Consider the following 18,428-nt stretch of genomic DNA (forward strand, 5'->3'; position numbering starts at 1 on the left):
TTTCCTGGCCTCAGACCCTCATTGCTGAGATATTGCCTGGTTTATTCCATTTCATTGTTCCCTGGTCCTTGCCCAGAGAACCCTCCTACTCCTCTGTAAAGAGTCTGCTCACTCACTACCAATCACATAACCCTGTTATCAACCGCATAGCCCATCTCTATCTGAAATTATGCTTATTTATTTGTGCATTTACTTCCTGAGTGTGACAACCGCCTCCGCCCACATTTTCCAGGTGAAGCCTCATGAGATCAGAGACTTTGCCAGTCTTCTTTACTTTAGTTGCCCCAGCACCTAGAGAAGGCTAACTCCCAGCCCCGTATTGGGTGCTCAGTAAATAATTTTGTTTAGCCATTGAATGAAGAGTGAAAGGAGAGAGGAAAAGGAAAAACGCACAAACGTATGCTTGAAAAAACTGTTCTTGTTGGTTTTGCTTTTGTTTTGCACTTTTGTGTGTCCTTTTTAAAATATAACTGCTTTATTGAGCTATAATTCACATACCATGCCACTCGCCCATTTTGAGTGTACAATTCAATGGCGTTTAGTAGATTCAGAGTTGTACAAACTGTCAGCATGATCGATTTTAGAACATTTTCATCACCCCAAAAAGAGATCCCACACCCTTAGCAGTCACTTCCCCTATCCCCCCACTCTCCACCCCCAGTCCCAGGCAACCACCAAAAACTACTTCCTGTCTCTACCAATCATTTTCAAGCTCCTATAGTACCTGTTTGAATGAGGACACATGCAGACGCTACAGGACCCCTGGATGGCGTTCCCGTAGTGACCCTCTCTGCAGCGCTCACAGTGTTCTCCCGCAGTGTTGTGCTGGCAGTTCTTGGGACAGATGAACATACAATTAATAGCAGCCAATTACATTTATTATTACTAACATCATTATCACCTTCATTACTCACACAATTATAACTCAAGTCCTCTGACTCTGTACGGTGATATCAGTCCATGAATGGTATATTTTTTCCTGTCTATCCAATTATTGTTGGTGCTAAAAAAAAATATAAGTGCCCTTCCATCAGCTGTTTGGTGCTTGCATCAGGAGGATGAAATGGAGGATCCAAACTCACGCCAATGTTTCATAGCTGTGCTGTCTTGGGCAAGAATCTTCACCTCTCTGAGCCTCCGTGTTTTTTACAAATCAGTTTTATAGATGTATGATTTACATACATCTATAAAATGATGGCAAAGGATGAAGGGCAAAGAATGCTAATTCTCTTAAGATGTATAGTTGAAATAATACCCACGTTCCAAGGTTGCTGGGAGCATTTTAAAAAGCATACTAGAGCCTCAGCATAATGTAAACCCCCTTCGTCTCCCCCTAAGAATACCTTCTATGGAAATTAGTTTGATATTGCTTCGTAATGGTGATATACTAAAGAGGAATATAGTTGCAGTAAGTTTTTAATATGTGGAATTTGTTAAAACAATGAAAAGCTGCACCGTATCTGAAGAAAGTCCTCAGTTTAATTCCAGTGTCACAAACAAGCAAGATAAGTTTATCTATGTTGTATGTTTACATAAATCCAATTATTTTCATGTCAGAGTCAAAGTCTGTTGAAAGTTGTTCTTCAATAAAGCATTGAGATGAGACAACTTTTCAACCGAGCAGTCCAATGAGACAAATCCTAGCAAACTGTATCAAATTTATTTTGTGGAATTTTTAGCTCTGTGTGACATTTCTTGGTTTTACTCTAGTGATAAATATCTAAATGAACAAAACTATCCAGGAAAACTCCCCTTACTATGGGCATTTGAAAATGCGGAGATACTCTGTGTTAATTATATGGCCTGGAATAAGTATAATATTTTAAAAATTGCTCATAAATCCTACCTCTGTATGTAGAGATGGGGCTTGGTAGGAAACTTTAATGGATGTGAGTTTTCAATAATATCTGAAGCCAGGTTGCGAAAAACAACCCACACGTATATCCTAAGTGGGTGTGGCCCTGCTCAGAATGTGAAGCTGTCCCTTTCTCATCATGTCATCAGTTTCTTTAGCTTAAACAGATCCATCCTTCACAAACCTTTGAATAACGGCCAATTACACAAGCCACTAAGATGTTAAGAGATCTTTTCATATCTTTTCTAGATATGAAATCGTGCTATACACACAAGGGAGGCTGCTCACCCATTAACATGGGATCATCACCAGAAAGCTCATCCCCGCCCTGAATCCTTCCCTCTTGCCCCAAATGTCCCCACCGTGGAGGTTTCTCCTGTAGGCCTGGAGGCTAGGAACAAATCCACGCTGCAAGTGCAGATCCACAGAGGGGTCTCTCCTTCACCTTCACCTTGCTCCACTGTCCTCACTTGCTCACAAAACAGTCATTCTTTTGAACCAATTATTTACCTCTCCACTTTAGTTTCCTTTCTTTTTAACTCTAAATGGCAATCTTAAGGAAGAATATAGCTGCTGAATAGATATATGTTAATCCTATATCTATTTAATTCTGAGCTGATAACATTGGGACCCAGCAAGGACGTGGAGAAACAAGAATTGAGATGTGGCCATCTGTGACCTACCGGAAATGCCCTGAACTCTGGTTCTCCTCAGGAGTGGGGAGAGGACTGTAGAAAGGGGTGAGAACCTGTGTTGCTTGATAAGGTCCCATAAGAGTGTCTGAAATACCCCCACCCTCAGTTGAGAGCATCTACCCTGGAAGATGTCTTTCTCAGTCCTGCAAATTTGAGACATCTGCCTATCAAGTTTCCTTGTGGTTTACTGCAAATGAATGACTGGATAGATAGATGAATTAATGAATGAGTCTACATCCACTCCCACAGCATGTGCTCTCCTAGCTCCATCTGACACCAAACATCCACTGGGCATTTACTATGTGTCCACCCATGCTAAGTACCAGGGATGCAAAGATGGATCAGCACCCTGACCAGGGGGCAGACAGAACCCTGTGAGTGGACACGTTCAATATAATGTGGAAAATATGATGACCAACGTGTGCCGGCACCTCATGAGAGCAAGAGGAACCTCCGGGAAGAGCTTCTGGAGGCCATGATGCCTCCTGCGTGGAGGAGAAAAGGAGAGGAATTGGCTGGGTAGAGAAGGGAGGGGAGGGCCCACCAGGCACGGGGAACAGTGTACACAGGAGCTCAGTCTGGCAGGAGCCTAGCAGTGTATGTAGGCAATGTGAAGCAACCGGTATTCTGGAGGGTGAAGGGCAAAGCGGGGCGGGATGCAGCTGGATGCAGCTGGATGCAGCACGCACCGGGGAGTGTGGACATCTGGCCGTGAGCCTCAGGAGAGCCCTGTGTCAGCTGTGAGCCTCAGATAAGTCATGCTGGGGGCTCAAGAGGCAGGGAGTAAAAAATGGAGGAAAACCAAAGGCAGAGGAAGGGACATGGGAACAGAGAAGTAGATGAGGGGTGACGGAGACAGTGGAAGGTGAAGGGAATAGGGGAGAGGTGGAGATATGGGGAGAAAGCTGGCAAGGAGAAGAGGGAGAGGCAGGGCCTCGGCAAAGAGAAGGGGCCTGTCCCTGCAGGTCCTTCGGGCCGATGGCGCCCACGCAGCACATGACCTGCTGCTCCTGGACGCACACGGCTTTGCTGGCCAGGACCCGGGCTTTACAACTTCAAAGTTTGTTCTTGAAACAACATAGAGATTTGTGCATGTGTGAAGGTCCCAGATTTCAGAAATTGACTTGGGACGTTGAGCAGCGAAGGCCAGTCTGCAGAGGAACCAGCCCATTCGATGGTGACAAGTACTTGGTCTCGTCATTCCTGTTCTTTGAGAATGAGGGCTGCATTCTTGGCTCCCATGCAGTGGCCCCCCTCCCCCCCCCCCCCCCGAGAGAGCAATGACAGCACTCAGGGCCTGCCACTGAGCAGCTAAGTGAGTGCAGGCAGGCGTTCCGTGCCTGTGTGTGTGTGTGTGTGTGTGTGTGTGTATGTGTGCGCGCGCGCACGCATGCACAGACACATTCCCCACCGGAGAGCAGGCCTCGTGAGAGTGGGGATTATGTCGAATGGTCTTAACCACAGCATTTAGCTCAGTACCTCCCACAATAGCAAATGCTCAGTAAGGGTTTCCTGAATGAATTCTTTCTAGAGGCCATATGGCCATTAGGGACAAGTGAAGACAGAGCTACAAAGAAAGGAAATGGGAAAGAAAATCTTCCTGTTTGATTAAAACGGATGAATTATGACTCACCAGTGATCCTTTCACTGGGTGAATGGACTACAGAGAATGCCTACGTTGTTCTTTGGCAGCTTTTGTAAAATGGACTCGACATCTAGCAATGGGTCGGTGACAAGATAAATATTTATTTTAAAAGAAAGCATCTACCTGTGGTACACACAACATACAGTACAAAGCATAAACTTAATTAAGAATACTTCTGAGCTGAAAAATCGTCTTTCCCAATGTCTTTTATTCCTTTTGAATTTACAAGGTTAAAGTCCTACAGAATATTCTACCAGGCTCTGTACAACAATGTCCTGTCCTGGCCTGTCCCATCTTGCAGAGGAAACAGTTCCCTGGGACATGCTGAACTTGGCTTAATACAGTCTAGGAACTCAAAGAGTTGAAACACACTCTCCATGCATTACACAATGCAAAGGAAATCTGTGCCAGAAGGTATTTCCAAATAGCACCGCATAAGTAGGGGCTTGTGTTTCTGGGGGGTACTGATGCTCTCTCCTTTTCTCTGTCACCGTCCATTCTCCTTCAAGGTAGGGAGGCCCTGGTTCCCAGGGATGAAAGAGAGGAAGGCAGAATAAAAAATGTCCGAAAAGGATACAAAAGAAAAATTTCCTGAAAATCTAATTTTCTATGGGAAATATTTTTTTTTAAATATTGTTAAAGAAGATTGCTTTCCAGGGGATAAGCCATAGACAGCAAGGACTCACTTCAGCCGTCTTCCTATATAAGCCCACTTTTTCTCAGCAGCCATGGAAGATTGGTGTTTGAGTGATTGAGAACGCCCCTTGAGTCTTTCTTAGCATCTTCTCCCCCATTACTTGCTTGAGTCTATGGCTCATCTAACAGCTACAACGCTCCCCTCCTGCAACTTCCTGCCACTCCAACAAAATGGGGGCCCAAAGTGGTGGTTCTGATTTGCTATCTTCCGGCAAGAATTAAGTCCCAGGATGCACCCATTAGCAATATTCAATGAAGCAGAGATTTAGAAGCTAATGTGTAATTTCACTGTTCACAGACAGAACTTCTCCGATGGCACATGTTAAAATGGAGGAAAAAGAAGAATGTACAATACTTCGGCCTGATCACACCGGAGCCTCCTACGTTTACATAGCAACCTCTATTTAGGGTTTGGTTGGAAATGTGACATTTGATGTCTCAGGGCCCAGGAGAGAGGGGGTGGGCGGAGGGAGGGGACAGAGAGACACAGATTGCCTGCTAGTAGCACTAGAGTATCAGTTTACTCACGATACATATTCCCGAGCCATCCTGACACCGATTGGAATGTCCGTTGCAATTGCAGGGAACACATCGTCCGGTATACGGGCCTTTGTTATCGCGATAGTACCCAGGGCTACAACCCTATTTTTCAAACAAAGCATTTAGTCAATATAAGGAAAGAATTATTATCCAAAGCATGTGACAATTCTGTCAAGCATTCGCTTGTTCAATCTTTTCTCCTTTAGTTGGTGTGTGGATTTCTACTTTCAAACACTAGCCAGTCCACTGGCTCTTTTTGTCAGGTTCTACCTTGTTTCCACACCACGGCAGGAATGTGTGCTTGTGCCAGAGTGCTAGATGGGGGGGGGGGGGGGGGGGACATCAGAGAAAGGGGAGGAGTGGAAATGGCTTCCTCTCCTTCAACTGATTTAGGGCGAGTGGAGGGGTAAAGAGGGTCAGGATATCAGTCTTTAGCAGGGAGGGTCTCTAAGCAAATCCCTTCAAGTTCTCTTTGGGTAGGCATTTCATCTCCAAGGGTGGGTTTGGACTGGAGGGGGAGGCGGTATGGGAAGAAGGGGGACTAAAGAGTCTTCACTGGGATCGACACAATAATGGCAGAAGCAGAGGAATCATGTCACTGCCACTCACTGTTCTATGGACAACAGGGAACCCCGGGGAGAGGAACACGCTTGCGTTCTCTACAGAACCCTGCAGGGATGTTCGGTTCTGATGGGACACACAGAGATGCAGCTGGAGGGAATCTCACTGGGCATGGTCTTCTTCTCTAGTGCAATACTGCTTTGATTATTTCTATCTCTAGCACATTGTCTCTTTCCAGTATGAGTAATTATTTTTCATATGGATGAAAGGAATTACAGTTTTCTTTTGATGAACTGATATTAAAAAAAAAGATTCTAGTTAAGAATGCTCCCAAAAGAAAAAGAAACAATTCTTCCAACACCAGCCATTAAAAATTATTTAGATATTTTTCTGTCTTTAAAGAGAATCACAGACATTTTGCTTATTTTGGCAGAGTGCATCAGTGCACTGATCAACACCAAATGCTGCCCCCAGTTTCTTTAATTGACCTCCTCACATGCCCTATCTAAAACATCCAGAAAAAAATAATATTTCAAGATAAAAAATCATCTTTTATTTAATCCTCTTTAAACAGTACTATGTCTGTAAGACTCTGAAGCTAAAATCAAGGGAAATTTTTAAATGAACAGTCCATTGTAATTTATTCAAAGGCTCTACCTGGTCACGTGGGAAAGAAGAAGCAGCCAACCTGATAGGGCTGGCGAGAGAAGCCTCATGTACTCCCCAGAGTAGAATATCCCAGTTTCTGATTGGAGCTTCTCCCCAAATTACCAATTACTACATACTGTACACAATAACAAGATTATAATTTCCAATATATTTTTCCCTTCAGCTATTAGAAACCATGTTTGGGCAAAAGAAGCTATTGCAGAAAATGAGATTGCTTTACGTGGTATATGAATAGGCTTGTCTACAGGAGAATCGAAGTATGAAAGGAATGTTCTTTAATTGAAAACATGACTGAGAGATACGTTCAAACAAAATTCAGCCACTGGTGGTGTGATCGTATCTACAAGCAAATATTCTCTACTACTAAGAGGTACTACTGAGTACCTCTTAATTACTACCATATATCATGTTACATGCTTATGAAACAACCATATTTGGTAAAGGACAAATTACCCAAATAAATATATGTGGTTCATTTATGACAACATGCCTCAGTAAAAAGCCTTAATTAAACATGCTTTGGAGGGAAGATAGTCCATCCTGATTAAAATTAAACCACCCACCCTAATTTGCTTTTGATTAGAAACAGAAAAAGTCCCCTGCAAGAATTATGTACCTATCACGTGACTCTTCGGTAGAACATTTGTCAGTTACTGAAATATAATCATTCTCTCACCTCTGTAAAGCGCACGGATTGTACGGAAGACTTACCCTACACGAAAATGAATGTATCCTAGTATACAATTTCAGTAAAGCGGTTTAGCAACTAACCATTTTTTTAAGTGACAATTTTTCAGGATAACTTTTCCAATAAACTTTTGTAGTACAAATGAGAAAATCATGTCCCTGTCAGGTTTTCAGGGCTATTTCAGTAGCCATAGGATCTATTTCTCTGAGTATACATGTAAATATCCAGAAAGTTGAGAGACAGAGACAGAGACAGAGAGAGAGAGAGAGATTGAGTGCACAGAATTTATGAGTGTTTAATGCCTGGCAAATTGAAGCATGTCTTGTTAGGTGTTCTACAAACTTGATCTCATCACTTTTCTTAAACACGGATTTCACTGATTCTCGTGGTTTACTTTATAGGTAAATTTTCTTCTAAGCAGAATTTGGAGATCTGCTGGGGCTTGGATTACTCTCCAAAGGGCACAAAGTTTCATAGTGTACTAACATCCCACAAACATTCAAACTCTGGCCTGTCTGGGCATTTCTAGGTGGGCTGATGTTTATAGGGTTTGTGGTTAACAGCTCAGGAGAGCAATCTGTCAGACACCGTAATAAACCCTGCCAGTCAACCGGACAGGGAGGCTCTGGGCCCCTCCCCCAGCCCACCCATAACTCATTCATCCCCTTAACATCAAATGTCACAAAGCTCAGAACCCTTCCCCATCCCAAACCAGAATGTAAAAGGGATGTTACCTGGCTGGGTTTAAAGTCCACATAAGTTGCTTGCAGATGGCTTTGACCTGGAGGCTGAAGAAACGCTAACTTCTGCTGCTGTGAATTATATCCCAGACACTGCCCCAGGGCTGCCCCCAAGATCCACAGCCATCTGGCGCTCCTGGCTGACCACCTCACTGCTGGGGGCATCCTGGTCCCTGGGCGTCCTGCTGGCTGCGCGCAGACCTCTGCCTCTTCCTCTTATACCTGCCCTTCCTGCTCGGGGCCCAGGCCCGCCTGACTCAGGTGAGGCAGGCTGTCTGCGGCAGGAGGCCCCACCTGTAAACTTCACCCATGAGTCAGCCTGTGAGAGAGCACACATAACAGTCCCACAGGGAAGCATGCCGCTCTGTAATTCCTGCGAGGTAGGGCAGGCATCACCTTCTACCCACCTTACCCTGCAGACGGCACTAGCCGATTAGAGCCGCTGTAAATCACAGGCTGAGTCATGCGCAAAGAACACGCCCTGGGCAGGAGGCTGGTAATGGAGAGCTTCCACTCCTTCCCTGGGGCTAGGATTTTATTTAGGCGGGCTAGAAAAGAGATAGGAGGAAGAGGGAAAGAAGAAGGAAGGCACCTGTGGACTAAAGGTTACAAGACCGAAGTCTCCAGAAAACCAGGACAGGTCATCTATTTGCAGGTTAAAAAAGGAACTTGCGCGCAGATCCCCTGGGGGCTTCCTGCAATGGGGGGGTGAGGACAGAAAGGGAAGGATGTTGCTGAATGTACACACACCAGGTGTAGGGAATACGCTGAGCGACAATGTTTGCTATTTCCTAATAACCACACTAAACATCGTGCTTTCTTTCCCTCCCATTAGGAAGAGAACATACTTACAGCTTGAGATATGAAACAGTTTCATTTTATGGCACATTTTAATCATCTGAGGCCAAGTCAGGCTGGCTGAGCCTCACATGAAGGTCTGCTGGGAGCTAGGAAATTGGGCCGCAACTTCCCCTGGAAGGATCAGGACATTCTCTGGGCTCTGAGTCTATCAGCAGCAGGTGTTGGAGGGATCCTCCATTCGAGAACAGCCTGAGAACCCCAGGTCACCTAATGGGAAGGCAGTGGCTCAAATCCTGGGATGCCCACTGGCGGGCTCCTTCCTACTTCCTGGAAAGTCCCGATTTTAACAACCCCCAGGACCCATCATCGAGTGCCGGTGGCTTTCCCGCGGAATTTGAATGTTTGTGATTTCTTTCTCCTATGTAAGACCTGGAGGTGGTCCAGGGACGATAGAAGGTAGAGCCCAGCAGACACCCGTCCGATGGGCGGAGTGCCGCAGACCATCCAGCAGTGCCGGGCACCACACGAGCCCCGGGGCGAATTTTACGGGCGAGGAGAACTTCCTACCTGGCATGAGTCACCAGTGTAGTCAGGGGGGCAGGCACACATCTCGACGTTATGTGCTCTGCGTCCACTTCCTGTGTCAGAGGCCTCCTCCAGCCCCACCCCGCTCAGAGAGAGCCGCTGGGTCTCAGTGAAGTAGAGGCCTCGGAGGCGCACATCTTCCAGTCTAGACAGTACCATCATCAGCTCTTCCCGGGACACCGGGGCACCGCTGCTGGCCTGTCGGAAGTTTCCCTACGTGTGAAAACAGAGAGGCACGGTTTCCCTTCGGCAAGCTCACTTCCGGGGGTTTCAGAGAGGCAGACACCCAGCACAAGTCAAAGGAAAGACATTTACAATGCATATGGGAGAATAGAATAGAATAGAATAGAATAGAATAGAATAGAATAGAATAGAATAGAATAAGAAGATAGTGGATTTGTATTCAGAAGTCAGGTGTCCTAGGTTATTCCCAAGAAGAGAGTGCCACATGAAAGGGAAAAAATGAAGTCAGGAAATAAGGAACAGTAAAATGAAATGAGATTTCCCAGTGTTATACTTATTTTAAAATGTACTTTTGTGAGGGGTGCCTGGGTGGCTCAGTCATTAAGTGTCTGCCTTCGGCTCAGGTCATGATCCCGGGGTCCTGGGATCGAGCCCCACATCGGGTTCCTTGCTCGGCGGGAGCTTGCTTCTCCCTCTCCCACTCCCCCTACTTGTGTTCCCTCTCTAGCTGTCTCTCTCTCTCTGTGTCAAATAAATAAAATCTTTAAAAAAAAATAAATAAATAAAATGTACTTTTGTGGGTGCAAGCACACACTGAGTGAGAATGATATGGGAGAGAGGCACATGGAAACCCATTGGGTCATGCTGTTAGATCATTCATTAAATGTAAATAATTGGGACAGAAAGCTCAATCTTTTCTTGCATACGCACATTTATATTATTTTATTTTACTTTTACAATGGTAAAAAAACACATAATGTAAAATTTACTATCTCAACCATTTTTAAGTGTACAGTATAATAGTGTTAATTTTATTCACATTGTTGTGCAACAGATCTCTAGAACTTTATCACCTGGCAAAACAGAAACTCTGTACCTATTAAGCATTAACTCCCATTTCCTCCCTCTTCCCCCATTCCTGGCAACCACCATTCTACTTTCCGATTTTAAGAATTTGACTACTTTAAATACCTCATATAAGTGGAATCATGCAGTATTTGTCTTTTTGTGACTGGCTTATTTCGCTTAGCATAATGTCATCACATTATTCTCTACCATCTACCTACCTAGAACTGTCATATTCTAGGAAGTGACAGGATTATAGAATATTCCAATATATGTATATATCATATTTGTTTTATTCATTCATCTGTCAATAGACATTTCAGTTGTTTCCACCTCTGATCTACTGTGAACAGTGCTGCAATGAATATGGGTATGCAAATAGCTCTTCAAAACCCTGTTTTCAATTCTTTTGGATATATACCCAGAAGCGGGATTGCTGGACCATATGGTCATTCTATCTTTAAATTTTTGAGGAGCCTCAATACTGTTTTCCACAGTGGTTACCCTGTCTTATAGTCTCACCAACAGTACACAGATGTTCCAATTTCTGTACATCCTCCCCAACACCTGTTATTCTGTCTTTTTATTTTTATTTTTATTTTTTTAAAGATTTTATTTATTTATTTGACAGAGAGAGACACAGCGAGAGAGGGAACACAAGCAGGGGAAGTGGGAGAGGGAGAAGCAGGCCTCCCTTGGAGCAGGGAGCCCGATGCAGGGCTCGATCCCAGGACCCTGAGATGATGACCTGAGCCGGAGGCAGATGCTTAATGACTGAGCCACCCAGGCGCCTCTGTTTTTTATTTTTTTAATAGTAGCCATTTCAATGACTATAAGGTAGTATCTCATTGTGGTTTTTATTTGCATTTCTCTAATGATTAGTGATGTTGAGATCTTTTCATATATAACTTTATATTCTGCTGCCTCCTTTAAACTTGGTTTCCACATCTCTTAAATGGGCATAGTAATACCTAATCTCTCAGGACTATGATGAATATTAAAGCAAATTAAATAATATAATGTATATAAAGTGTTCAGCTCAGTGCCTAGCACATAGTCAACATTCAGTAAATGGTGACTACTGTTATTTACATATAAATATGATAGTAATATGATTTTAGTTTAAATTTTTAACAGCTTGAGGTATGATTTACATACAGTAATAGTCCCTTACTTTAAGTATACAATTTTTAGTAAATTTATAGAAGTATACAACCATCACCACAATATAGTTTTACATTTTCATCCCCCAGAAAAAAGAACCTTTGTGCCCATTTGTATTTACTACCGAGTCCCACCCAGAGCCCCAGGCAACCACTAATCTATATTCTGCCTTTATAGATTTGCCCATGCTGGGCCATTTATGTAAATATGAACTGGATTTCAATAGTCCACAAAAACTTTGCTTCTATTCACTTCATTTCCTTCCCCTCTCTATTGTGCTATTATTGTCATATACATTACGTCTTTATAAATTGTATGCCGATCCACACAGAACAATAATTATTGCTTTAAGCCATTATCTTTTAAATCAGAAGAAAAAAAAGTTACAAACAAAAGATGTATTTTTACTACCTTTTATATTTACTTATATAGTTACCTTTACTAGTGCTCTTCATTTCTAATATGTATTGAAGCCATTGTCTATAGTGTCCTTTCATTTCAGTCTAAAGATTCCTATTATTATTTCTTAGAAGGAGGGTTGGTTAGCACTGAATTCTCTCGGTTTTGTTTATAATGTAATGTTTTCCTTTCTCCTCCATTTTGGAAGGACATTTTGCTGTTTATGTAATTCTTTGTTGACAGTGTGTTTCTTTCAGCACATTGAATGCCATCCATTGTCTTCCAATTTCCATGGTTTCCAGTGAATTGTCAGATGTCAACCTTATTGAGAACCCTTGGATGTGAAGTGCTTCTCTCCCACTGCTTTTAAGATTCTTTGTCTTTGTCTTTCAGAATCTTTACTATGATGTTTCTGTATGTGGATCTCTTGCATTTATCCTAGTTGGAGATTGTTGAGCTTGGATGTATAGATTAATGATTTTCATCAAATCTGAGAAGTTTTCAGCCATTATTTCTTCAAATATTGTTTCTCTCCCCTTCTCTCCTTCTGCTACTCCAATTATGCATATGTTGTACAGTTGATTGGATCTCACATGTCTTTGAGGGTCTTTGTTTTTCTTCATTCTTTGTACTTTCTGTTCCTCAGACTGGATAATGTCAGTTGATCTTCAAATTTGCTGCTCCTTTCTTTTGCGTGCTCAACTTTGTTGCTGAGCCCTTGTCTTAGCTCTGGCTGCCATAAGAAAATACCATAGACTCAATGGCTTAAACAAGAGAAATATATTTTCTCACGGTTCTGGAGGCTAGAAATCCCAGATCAAGATGCCAGCCAGTTTGGTCCCTGGTGAGAACTCTCTTGCTAGCTTACAGATGCTTGCCTTCTCACTGTGACCTTAGTTGGTGGACAGAGAGAGTTTTCTGGGATCTCCTCTTATAAGGACATTAATTCTATCAGATCACATCTCTACCCTCATGATCTTATTTAACCTTAATTACTTCTTTGTTCCAAATACACTCAAACTAGAGATCAGGGCTTCAACACATAAATTTGGAGAGGACACAATTCAGTCCATAGCAGCCCTTCTAGTGAATTCTTCATTTTGGTTATTGTAATTTTCAACCCCAGAACTTCTATTTGGTTCTTTTTAATAATTTCTATTTCATTATTGGTATTTTCTATTTGGTGAGATATTATTCTCATATTTTCTTAAGTTCTTTAGACATGGTGTTCTTTAGTTCTTTGATGTATGTTGATTTAAAGTCTTTGTGTAGTAAGTCCAATGTCTGGGCTTCCTCAGGGATGGTTTACATTTATTGCCTTTCTCCCCTGTGTATGGACCAGGCTTTCCTGTTTCTTTTTCAAGTCTCAAAAAAAATTTTATTGTTTGTTTATTTATTTATTTATGACAACTGGACATTTAACATAATGTAATGTGGCAATTCAGGGAATCATATTTCTTCCCCTCCCCAGAATTTGTTGCTGTTACTGTTTACTGTTGTTGTTTGTGTCTTTGCTTAGTGACTTTTCTGAACTAATTCTGTAAAAGCTGTATTCTTTGTCATGTATGGCCACTAAAGTCTCTGCTTGGTTAGCTTAGTGGTCAGCTAGTGATTGGACAGAGATTTCTTTAAATGCCTAAAACCAAAGTCTCCTAGTCATTGCAAAAGTGTTCTGTGGGTATGTTGAGGGACCCCTCAACACTCAGCCAGGCAGCTAACAACTCTACTTTAGCCTTCACTTCCTGCTTGCTCAGAGCCTCAAGGTGAGTCAGAGGTGAAGGCTTAGGGTCTTGTCAGGTGAGTCAGAGGTGTGTGGCCTTCTACCTTTCCATGATTGTGTTGGAGCTTTTCAAAGCCCCTATGTATACCTCATTCCCAGATTTTTATTTTAAGCTTTGTGATTAGCCTATTATTAGCCCCAACTGTTATCCATCACCTCAGCCAGCTATGAAGTTAAGCAACTACCTCTAAAAGTTTTCAGTGACACCCCGAGGGAAAAGGCTTTTAATTTTGGGAAAGCTCCAAGTTAGGTCAAACAAAGACAGTCTTGGAAGTAGCATCTTCCAGAAAACCTCCAGACAGGTCAAATCATGACGATTCTCTGGGAGTGAGGCTTTGCATAAGTTCCAATACCATTCTGTCTCCCTTGGTGGCCACTGGGCTACTGGCTTTCACCTTGCTGGTGGGCTATTGCTTTTCAAGGCTACTGTGGAGGTATGGGTGGGGGATGGGAACAGAGCAAGCTGCCTGCCACAGGGCCTGAGGTTCTTACCAAGATTCAGCCAGTTTTCTTGATTAAACACTTTTCAGATTGCTGCAAGCCTATGGTCAATTTCCAGAGTTCTAAATAGTCGATTCTGACCATTTTTGCCAGTTTTCTCATTGCTTTAACGAAAGAGAATTTCTGGGGGTTCCTACACTACCATTTTTGCTGGCATGGCCACTCTCATATAAACAGAATCACACACTATGTGGTCTGTGTCTTGCTTCTTTCACTAGGTATATTGCTTTTGGGGTTCATCCATGTTGTCCTAGGTATCAATACTTTGTTTCATTTATTGCCAAATAGTATTCCATTGTATGGATGGACCGGTGCAGAAATGTTAAAATAGGTCTACAAGTTCAAAGTACTTGAAAAGTATCACCTTGAGGTACTGGACATATTTAATAATACAAACGGAACACTATTTTAAAGAAGTTGTCATAACCAAGTAAATGTAATATAATGTTTTATGATTTGATAAGCTTTCCTTTATTTATCTATGTTAATCCTACTTCTTTTGGTGTTAGACGTTTTTGTGGCTTTTCTATCCGTTCGTCCCAAGCATTTGTTGGCCACTGAGGAAGGCATGAGGATGAGAGGGAGCTACATAATAGCATTTACAAGCTCACAGGGTTTATAAGACAAGGCTAATTACCTCTAAGACAGGGGAGACTATGTTAAGTGCCATACAGATAATATAAACAAAGCCCTGTGAGGATGAAACTCTGTATATTTTATGTAATTTATATTTTAAATTTATATATACGAATTGTATGTATATAAATATAATTAACATTTTAAATTCATAAAATAAATAAAAAATCATAATTGCTTGAAAGAACTAAGGCGTAGAACAAAAGAGGATCAACAAGAACGATTTTATGTACGTTTTTCCTTTACCTCCACCACCTGCACACGCACATGAAACAGCCGGTCTGGTCGCGGGTTACTTGGTTCCTCGTAGATGACGGACATGTGCTGACCCTGTGTAAAGAAAAACATCAATGCCATGGTTGAGATATTCTGAGGTTTATAACTGATAAGAACAAATTTCTATGGATCTGCATTATTTGGAATGCCTGATTCTAATAAATAGTGAAATGAACGGACTGGCAAAAGGATTAGTGAATGGAAACAGAAAAATGATATCTAATATAGTACATGTTCACAGATAGGAAACCAGGAAAATCCCCTTGACTGAAAGTGGCCAAAAAGATGGATGATGATGATGATGATGATGATTTACAAAAACCATCCTTGGCAGTCAGTGTATTAGGTGCATTCCATTACAGCTGACAGAACCAGACTTTGGTAGCAAGAAACTGCTTTGGTGGCTGAGTTCGTGAGGAGGGTGGGGTGGGAGGAAGGGCTGTGTAGACAGGGAGCCACAGAGCGGCCACATGCAAGAGGGAGAGCCCCGCAGCCCACTCCCTGTGGGATCCAGCCTTGCTCACCCTCAGCCTCTGAACTCCCCCTCTCTATAGCAGGAGTTCTTTAGGGACTTGTAACAGGGCATAATGGGAAGGTCAGCCCACACCATCAGCACCTCCACCCCAAACCCATGCAAAAAAACCTCGGCTTTTCTGTTGTAGCCCCAAACCCAAAAGGGTTCCATACACTAGCACTGGTGTTTCAGAAAGAAGACCATTATCTGCCATCACAAATCACTGAAAACCTTCATTTAAGAAACATGCCCCATAGGCTTTTAATTACAGTGGTTTGGAACAAAGCAGCAGAGTGAATGTTTCATGAGCCTAAATTATTTTCCATGTTCGGAGGTAAAATTAAGGAGAAATTCTGGTCATCGCTTTTCCATGAATTCCAACCGTTTGTGTAATAAACTCTTTGGCAATAAATATACTGGTACACTAACGGCCGGAGCTTGAGATATTCTGAAAAAAATAGGAAACTGAAATACAGCCCTGCCAGGATGGTATTTTTACGGTGGAGCTATTTTTCCTCTAAAATCTCTGGTGCTTCATTTTCAAGATGTTTTACAAAGGTTCCTTGTAGTTTTTAAAACAACAGTTCAACAAATTTGGGTGCCAGTAACAACGAAACACAACACAGCAGTGCCTAATCACAAAAATCTACCAGAATGCAAGGCTCTCAGCTAGTCCCTACCCTACGGTGAAGGACACACAAACAGGAAACTTCAGGAAGCTGTAATTGCACTGCATTAACCACAGCACTTAAGCCAGAGACAGAATCAAGTTCAGGCTTGGGCACCTCAACCTGTGTTCAAGACACTGGGCCCTGGACTGTTGGAGATTCAAAGCAGAATGTGACATGGACACGGAATGTGACACGGAATTTTCTAGATTGCTGTTCTAGATTATGTGGCTGGTACATAGTGTATAGATGTCACTTCTCTTCTCAAAAAACCAAAGTGGCTCCCTGCTGTCTACATGAACTCAAATTCCTTAGCATAGCATTAGACATCCTCTTTTCTACCCTTCCAGGCTTGTTTTCTATGACTCGGGAATCACTGATAACACAGCCAAGTTGGACAGGTCACCCCTTGGGCACTGCCCCTCTGCCGTGGTTTATCTTCTTCTTTGCCCCTGGGAGGGCGCTTCTCCTGTCATGCCCATGCTGAAAGGTCTGGCTCAAAATTAACCCTTTCCACGAAGCCTTCTGAGGGTTTCTCAACTACATAAGCCCGCACTTGGACCCCAGCTCCAACAGAGCCTTGGTTGAACTGCACCTCAAATACATATTGTTCAGTGGATTGTAGCTACATGCATATTTCTTCCATCACCTCTCTTAGCTCACACTTTAGCGAAGGACAGGAATCACCTGTCCTTTATGAGCCCAGCAATGTGGTCTTGCCAGCAGGAGGTCTCAAAAACACTGGTGAGACTAAATTGAAAGATAGAGACATTACATGAAGCAATAACTTAGGAGAAGCAAGCATGAGATATAGGTATGCTCTTTGGGAAGGGGAGACAAGAGAAACAATGGAGGCTGGATGGGCAGGGGAAACAGAATCTTGAGGAGGGGTTTACCTGCTCTCAACTTCCCTTTCAATTTCTACAAAATATTGGAAATGACTTAATCCAATCTTTTTATAGGCCTTTTATCAAGATGTCCTAAAGCTGACTCAGCAACCAACTACCACTGCCACTTCCGGCCACTTGGGCTGTGTTCCAATACCTACAGTGAGCTGCACATCTGGCATCTTTTCCAGAAGAACCATGTCACCAGGCAGGCCAAAGGACTTGATTTGGTAGGTGAGGTAGCCACCATATGAAGAAACCTAAAATTGAAATGACAGGATCAAGAGCACAAGCATGAGAAGAGCCTACGGCAACATTAATCCGCATAAAAAGCACACAGGCATGAAAGATCCGGAAAGATACCATCAACCTGTTAGTAGTCATCTTGGGAGCGAAGAATTGAAGATGGTATTTTAACTTTCTACTTTGTACCATTTTATATTATTTAAAATGTTTAGCGTGAACATGATTGTTTTACAAGCAAGAAGATGCTTCTCTTAAAAAGAAAAAAACTAGTCACACAGAAAGAAGTAAGATCCTCCTATTCCCGACGACTACTAAACCAGTGTTCATTTAACCTATAGCTATCCTAAGAAATCTAGGTCATTTGTTTCTTATTTCACTGAGAGAATTGGTTAATATCTATCTGTTACAAAATGAACCTCTAGAAATAATTTTTTTTTTAAAAAAACTTCCCGAGAGCAGATGGTGAGTCTTTCCTACGTGATCATACGTAAGCCATGTCCGACTGCGCCAGCAGGTATGCGACCCTTTCTCAATGCCACCTTCGTAGCACGATCATGGTGGAGGCCTAAGGTTATAGTTTTGTGACGGCTACTTCACCTCCGGTCCTGACACTTCCCACCCTCAAGGTAAAAAAAACCAGTCAAGAAAGGAGTAATTGAGAGATGAAAGTGAGAGGCACTATCACCTCAGAGTGGTAGTGGAGGACAGAAGGCCCTTCATGAAAAACACAAATAACTTGGAGCAGGGGAGAGGGAGTAGCATTTCTGGGCCCCCAATTTACTGAAGTCCCCTAGAAACTGCAACCTGACAAAGTCATAGAGTTATGATCGTAGAGTCTGGAAGTATTCCAGGA

At 42.7% G+C, this 18,428-nt stretch overlaps 1 protein-coding gene across 2 annotated transcripts in view; it reads right to left on the reverse strand.

Moving 5' to 3' along the window:
* LAMA3 (laminin subunit alpha 3) overlaps positions 1 to 18,428 on the reverse strand; it is a 256,665-nt gene that overhangs the window by 67,015 nt on the left and 171,222 nt on the right. Inside the window, exons 37-41 of one of the 2 annotated variants that reach the window (XM_078060502.1) lie at positions 17,491 to 17,589; positions 15,231 to 15,314; positions 9,458 to 9,688; positions 5,420 to 5,533; positions 725 to 834 (exon numbers count right to left, since the gene is read on the reverse strand). In XM_078060502.1, coding sequence (XP_077916628.1) covers positions 725 to 834; positions 5,420 to 5,533; positions 9,458 to 9,688; positions 15,231 to 15,314; positions 17,491 to 17,589 — 638 coding nt within the window. Of the gene's footprint in view, positions 1 to 724; positions 835 to 5,419; positions 5,534 to 8,083; positions 8,522 to 9,457; positions 9,689 to 15,230; positions 15,315 to 17,490; positions 17,590 to 18,428 lie in introns of those variants that run through there. The other variant, XM_036098118.2, reaches the window with a different exon arrangement.

Source organism: Halichoerus grypus, chromosome 13, assembly GCF_964656455.1.
Source record: "Halichoerus grypus chromosome 13, mHalGry1.hap1.1, whole genome shotgun sequence".
Lineage (NCBI taxonomy): Eukaryota > Metazoa > Chordata > Mammalia > Carnivora > Phocidae > Halichoerus > Halichoerus grypus.